Genomic DNA, 7,537 nt, shown 5'->3' on the forward strand with positions numbered 1-7,537 from the left:
GGCACATAAAAGACACCATTTCGAGCGTGGCCGTTTTCGTGCGGGTGACACGTAAAAGCACCCACTACACTCTCTGAGTGGTTGGCATTAGGAAGGGCATCCAGCTGTAGAAACTCTGCCAAATTAGACTGGAGCCTGGTGTTGCCATCCGGTTTCACCAGTCCTCAGTCAAATCGTCCAACCCATGCTAGCATGGAAAGCGGACGTTAAACGATGATGATGATGATGATGATGATTCCACCCATAACCAATCTTTCTTGATAAAGTATCTAGAATTACTCTATTCAATGTCTGTCCTTTTTCAAGATGGTAGAATATAATTTGAATGAGATTTAGCAGCTATTACTAGCAGATCAAGTGAACACTTGTCAGATTGTGTTTTTGGTTCATATGTAAGTATATCAGTTACAATGTACATCTCACAACCCTTCGACCATGAAGTTAACAACCTATTATCCTGGGTTATTTTTCTTACAATGAAATATTCCTAAATATTTCTCTTTATTTAACGTAATTAGATCATGAAGAGGTTAGAGAGCAGCAATCCTTTGAGCTTCATGTAAAGCTTCAAAACATCCACTAAAGATTTTTATTTCTTCCTTTCTGCTTCAAAATAAATTACAGTTGCTCTTTATACATTTGTTTTAATTAGGTTATTTTTAATGTAAATTATTAGACTACTAGAAAATATTTCAGATCTGTGAACTGAAATTAGACTTGGTTTAGGTTTCATTAGTAATAACAAAATTAAGGTTAGTGGTTTAATAGCATGATTAGAGGACCAAAAAATTCTTTGCAGTATTCATTTCAGCTATTTACATTCTGAGTTCAAATCCTGCCAAAGTCAAGTTTGTTTTTCATCTTTTCTAGTTAATAAGTCCTGGCACCAATGATGTTAACTAATACCCTTCTCTTAAATTTTTTGGTTTTGCTCCTAAGTTAAAAACAAAGCCAAAAATTGTTTTTCTAAGTTAGAAACAATTATTAATAGAAAACTTAGGATGGTAGATTGGTAGAATCGTTAAAGCATTGAATAAAATTACTTGCAGTATTTGTTCCAGCTCTTTACATTTTTATTTCAAATTACACTGTGGCCATTATCTGGCACCTCTCAATTGCAAACATTCAGGCTAGGTCTCTGGTTTGAGAATACTTCCCACTCATTTGTCCCAGAGGCTTTGAGAAGGGTTATGTAAACTGCCCTCCTTCCTGAATTAGTGATAATAAAAAAAGTACTGTTGTCCTTTTTAAGTTTTTTGATGTCTTAGTGTAGGGCAGTGTCCACAACCTTCCATAATTGGTGAGGGAAGGAGAAACCTTAGATTATACATCATTGCAAGCATTTGGACCAATACTGTGATCTACCTAATGGCAATTGAGGGCCAGATGATATTAAACCAAGATGTTTTAAGTCTCACTCCCAATTATATTGTCATACATACTTCTCCCTCAAAATTCACAGCCATCTTACCAATGTTCAGAAAGCATTATTTAAAGGAAATTTTTTTCACACAAAACCTTATTTAAAGAGTATTTTTGTGATTTATACAGCACTTCAAAAGTTGTTTAAAATATAAAGGTTTAACAGAAATGAATATGTCTGTTAGTGTTTCATCTATATTCATATAGGTTAGTCTGATTTCTCAGAAACAATGGTGTAACCATCAAATATGTCTATCTCTTTCAGTAGCTGGAAACACTTATATTTAGCTGTAGACTATAGTTATTTATGCTTCAAAGCAGTTTACTAGTTTACTTACTCATTGTTTAGTTGATATTTTACTTGTGTGTTCTGATTTTCTATGGACATACTACTCTAGATTTTGAGTTCCATTACATTTGTTCCTATTATATTTTGGATGGATATGATAGGCATTAGGGAGGAACATTTGGTTATATAATGAGCACCTGAAACAACCATAGGGAATTTTCTTTGGTGCTGTCTGCACCAAAGAAGATACTCTGTCTTTATATATGTATAGATTAAATAGGACAACTAATATAATATACTACATGCTACTCTTCCTACTTGGTGAAGTGTGTATTAGAGTAGATAAATGCTGCATATTGTTGTCTTTTATGATTTGCCTTTGCAGTCTGATTTCAGGGAAACAAAAATAATGAACAGCTAAATTACATGAGTGCAGACTTTACCATCCAATAGCATTTTACATTCAGAAGAATTAAATTCTGATTGAAAAGACCAAATATACTACTAGTCTCTCCTTTGAATTATATATATAAGAAAAAAAAAAGAAAAAAAACAGGAGTCTAATCAGGTTGTATAAGCTTTTCTAAAAGAATCATTGCCCAAATTGAGGATCTAGCTTTATGCAGTGCTAGATTTAATGAAGTTGCTGACCTCACCGCTAGGGACCAATGATAAAAGTGGATTGGCCAGCATTTAGTGCACAACATTTCTTATGTTATATACTGTTCCTTATCAAAACTAAAGGTGTTGTTGAAGAAATAGTGATAAGCAGAATTAGAATATCTAGAGGGAAATAACCATTTCATTGGTTGCCTATTTTCCATAGGTTTGCATAAGTGGAGTTTACTAGACTACACAATGCAGAGAAATGAAATTATAAGTTTCTTTTATACATTGTGTAATCTAGTATGGCTACCTGTTCTGCATGTCTAATGTTACATTTTAGAATTAGCTGATCTGTGAAGATTGTAGCAAAAAAACTTGGAATACATACATTCCTTGACAGCAGAGTAGTATAACAGATCTTTTGTTCTTCTCATTTGAAATGTCTTAAAAAGGGCATGGCAGTATATTTGATGTTACCTTTCATATATAAACATGATAGGTTAGTTTTAGCTTACCTGGCTGTCCATTGTTCTCGCAGTTCTACTTTTTACTGAGAACACAAGTGGTTAATTTGAAAGCAGTAAGAGTTAAATTAACTTGATCTTTTCAATTCTACTGTTCTAGATTGGTCAATGTATGAAATTACATAAAAACAAACACAATAAAACTTAGCATAGACTACAGACAAAAATGACTTCTGTTGATAAATAATAACTTCTGAGGACTTTGGTGTATATTAAAGGAGTTTCCCAAACTACAACAGTAAATTATATCAACATTTTGGTTTTAATTTTTTTGTATTTTACTTATACATAGAACAAAATTATTTTTTATCAAGAAATGATACTCTTTTTTCTAAAAATCTGAAGCCTTATACTTACACAGCAAATATAATTCATGCTTGGCTCATGATAAAGTCAGTGTCTGGTTGTGAAAAGAAATTCATGCACTATTTCAAAAGGTATAAAGTAGACAAGTTAATCCACACATTGTGTATACCATATTTACCCTAAATTAGATGTCAGTCTTTTAAATGATATTCTGAGATGTAAACTTCAAATAATTAAATATTATATAATGCATTTACTATGAAAGACAAACCTATAATTTCACTGAGGTTTTTTAGTAGATGCAAACTTCCTTTTTGGCTCTAAATTTGTGAGACATTGAAGAACAAAAATCATTTTACAACACAACAGTAATAATTTACAAAACCTTTTAAAGCAAGACTGGAGAGTTTTTTTTTTTTTTGTTTAGTATCAGGGGAAAATCTGATGCAGAAAATTGTGTGGGTTTCATAGCTAACAAAAAAATACTAAAGGAGTTTCTCAAACTACAACAGTAAATTGTATCAACATTTTAGTTTTATTTTCTATAAAGAAATAATAATCTCTTCTCTCTAAAAATCTGCAGCCTTATACTTATGCAGCAAATATAGTTCATGCTTCACTCATGTTAACTGAAATATTTGCTCATGGTGATACATATTCATCTAATTGTTCTTGTTGATAACACTGAACTGAAACCTATTATAATACTGACATAAAACCTTGTCTTTATTGTTGCTACACTATATACTTTAACTATATTAACATGATTTACCAGACAAACAAAAAAAAAAAAGCAATTATTCTTATGTTAACAAAAAAAAATCTGTATATACAAAAACTGGAGACTTTACATCAATATTCCAGAATGTTGTAGATATTTATTTGATTGTATGGTTTTGGAACATTGCATGTGGGAATTTGAGAAGTAAATTTCATAATTATAAAATATACTTATCACAGCTTAAAACTTTCTTCAGTCATTTGACTTTTACTCAGCATTTAGTGTTGCTTATACAGAAACTTAGCTCATTACAACTGTTGTAGCATTGATACTTGATTTATAAATTCTGAGAAACAAATCTTTTGGTAACCATACTTTTGTAGTGTGTGTCCTATGAAAATTAACATACAGTATACAAAGTACAAAATTAATATCTCATGAAACAGTTGACTTTGACATTTCTCAGCTAAGTTTGCTGGTGCCAAATAGTACTGGGAGACCAAAATAATTGCAGCCTGGATAAACTGGCATTAATGATTATGGTAGGAGCAAAGTCACTAATAATGTATATATCTTTAGAAGTAAACATATTTCTTGCTAATTAGTTAATTTGCACAATAGGTATGGGTGTGAGGTTAAAGAGCTCACTTTTCAATCACATAGTTTTGGGCTTAGTTCCACTGCATTGCAATCACTTTGGGCAATCATCTACTATAGCTCCAGATCAACCAATGCTTTGTGAATGAATTTGGTTGATAGGAAATCATGTGGAAGCTTGTCATGTCTATATGTATGTCTTTGTGTTTGTCAATCTGCCATGACTTGATAACCAATGCTGGTTTGTTTATGTCCCTATAACTTAATGGTTCAGCAAACGAGGCCAATAGAATATGTACCAGACTTTAAAAATAGGTGCTGGTTTTGTCTTGTTCCCCTAAACCTTTCAGGTTGGTACCTCATCTTAGTCACCAGCAGAGACTGAACATTTCTCTGACCTTAGTGAGTAAGGTATATGTATAACCAAGAGAGATTCAGTTGATTAATTTCTGTGTTGAAGTCATGAACCTATACTGTCTTTATTAATGTGTTGCATTGTAAAATAAAGTGTTATTAGAATCTTAAGATAATCTTTTGACAAAGTCAGTATCTGGTTGTGAAAAGGAATTCATGCACTATTTCAAAAAGTATAAAGTAAGTAGACAAGTTAATTCACGCATCATATATACCATATTTGCCCCAAATTAGATGTCAGTCTTTTAAATGAAATTTTCAGATGTAAACTGCAATAATTAAATATTATATAATGCATTTACTATGTAAGACAAACCTATAATTTCACTGAGGTTTTTTAGTAGATGCAAGCTTCCTATTTGGCTCTAAATTTGTGAGACATTGAAGAACAAAAATCATTTTACAATACAACAGTAATAATCTTCAAAACCTTTTAAAGCAAGACTAGAGAATATTTTTTTGTTTAGTATTAGAGGAAAATCTGATGCAGAAAATCTTGTGGGTTTCTTAGCTAACAAAGAAAGAATTTTTTTTAATGCAAATTCTTACGTATGCATTTTATATTAAATAATTATTTTGATCTAATAATACTTAAACTTTTGTCTTTCTGCAGATGAATTTTTAGAGTTTGTATTCAGGCAGTTTCAAATCTGGATACAGACAAAATTTCTCTGCCGTTTTAACAATAAAACAAAATGAAATTTCAGCTACTAACTAGAATTTAACTGATTTCTGTTTGTCCTTGACATTCACTACATTGGTGTATAAGTATTGAAATGTAGTTATGTTTTGTATGGAAAAACAAAAATGTTAGAAACACGTTATTTATTGATATAACATCTATATTCTATCTTTTATGTAAGTACACCAAATCAAACACAGTGTAATTCAAACATGCATTTAAAATGCATGAAACCTATTACAGAATGAAATCAAACAAATATATAGTCAATGAGCTATGTGAATTGCTAAAAAATTGTGGTTGCTCACAATGGTAACAGAGGCATTTGGCACTAATCACAAATCTTAGACACCCAAATAAATACTGGGAGTACAACAGATAAAATGCCAAAAGCTTTCAGTCACCTAAGTACAAGTTCTGTAGGTTAGATGATCTGTCTTTGCTTCTCTACAGATATGAATCTTGGAGTGAAAAAAAAAAATAAAAGCATTTGAACTTTAATACTTGATGCTTGCATAAAATTATCCATATTAAATAGGGTGACTTAATCACAAATTCAGAATCACATTTAGGTTTGATCAGCCATTATTATTATCAAACACCACATCTATGTTGACCAAGTTATCACATAACTTAAAACTTTTCCGGACAGTATATTTGTCTTATAGTCAAATAAAGTACTTCTGTTGTTAAAACCTTTCATTCAAATTTAATCTAGAATGTCATTTGTGAAAAAAAGGACAGCTGTGTAACCAACTAGTGGTTTGTGAGAATGAATAAACAACACCATATGTGTAATTACATATTGTTGATGGCTGGATGATAACTAGAGCTACCTAAGATCAGTCAATAAAAATCTTGCAGTACTCTATTAGCTGATAGAAGTTTAGAGAAAAACAATTAGAGTGAGTTGATTTGCTATGATGAACGAAAAAATTTGACATTTCAGCTGCTTGTCATTCCTCAGGAGAGAGAGTAAATAGAAGTTAAATCCAAACAGTGAATGGCAAAAGAAAGAGGTGTTAGAGCAGGCATGGGCAACCTTTTCCAAGTGGCAACCTGCGTGAGATATGGCTCCTCATCAGGTAGGCTGCAATACTAAAAGAAAGTGAAGATAATTTTTCATGTGGGTTAAAGGTTGCCTATGACTGTGCTAGAGTAATATGATAGGGTTAGTGTAGGGAGAGGAGGGAAAAGTTAGTGTGAGTAGTGTGAAAGGAAATAAAGCAATGGGAGGGTAAAAGTTAATAGCAAGTGGTGAAATCTATGAAATATAAACAGGTTGGTGAGGGCCAGGTCAAGTGAATATAATGTTGAGTGAGAAGACATAAGTGAGCAAGGCAAAGGACAAAAGACGACTGCAGAATAAAACTCGACTACACACAGTCAAAAAAGAGGGAAAATAAGTATTACAACGATGAATATTGAGGTGTGCTGACTGACAATTTGAAAAAAGAAAAACAAAAAAAAAAGATATTTGAAAAGGGTAACAAATGAGTGGAAACATGAAAGAAGAAGGAAATGCAGAGGGTAAGAATAATACAAACTTTGTTCTCTGTTCTATTTTTATTAGCTGCAAGAAGTGAAATGCTGTGGCATGTACAGTCATCGCCGCCGCTGCCGTCGTCGTCGTCGTCGTTGTTGTTTAACGTCCGCTTTCCATGCTAGCATGAGTTGGACGATTTGACTGAGCACTGGTGAAACCAGATGGCTACACCAGGCTCCAATCTGATTTGGCAGAGTTTCTACAGCTGGATGCCCTTCCTAACGCCAACCACTCAGAGAGTGTAGTGGGTGCTTTTACATGTCACCCACATGAAGGCCAGTCAGGCGGCACTGGCAATGAACTCACTCGAAAAATTTCATGTGTCACCCGCACAAGAGCCAGTCCAGGGGCACTGGCAACGATCTCGCTCGAAAAAGACCTCATGTGTCACCCGCACAAGAGCCAGCCCAGGGGCACCGGCAACGATCTC

At 33.0% G+C, this 7,537-nt stretch overlaps 1 protein-coding gene across 6 annotated transcripts in view; it reads left to right on the plus strand.

The window, feature by feature from the left end:
• The window catches only part of LOC106869316 (choline transporter-like protein 2), a 159,727-nt gene that overhangs the window by 94,681 nt on the left and 57,509 nt on the right, over window positions 1-7,537 (plus strand). Inside the window, exon 1 of one of the 6 annotated variants that reach the window (XM_014915010.2) lies at window positions 6,982-7,091. The exons of the other annotated variants lie outside the window; for them this stretch is intronic. Within the exon in view, the coding sequence (XP_014770496.1) occupies window positions 7,055-7,091 (37 nt within the window). The 5' untranslated portion in view covers window positions 6,982-7,054. Of the gene's footprint in view, window positions 1-6,981; window positions 7,092-7,537 lie in introns of those variants that run through there. 6 annotated transcript variants of the gene reach the window in all.

Source organism: Octopus bimaculoides, chromosome 1 (assembly GCF_001194135.2).
Source record: "Octopus bimaculoides isolate UCB-OBI-ISO-001 chromosome 1, ASM119413v2, whole genome shotgun sequence".
Lineage (NCBI taxonomy): Eukaryota > Metazoa > Mollusca > Cephalopoda > Octopoda > Octopodidae > Octopus > Octopus bimaculoides.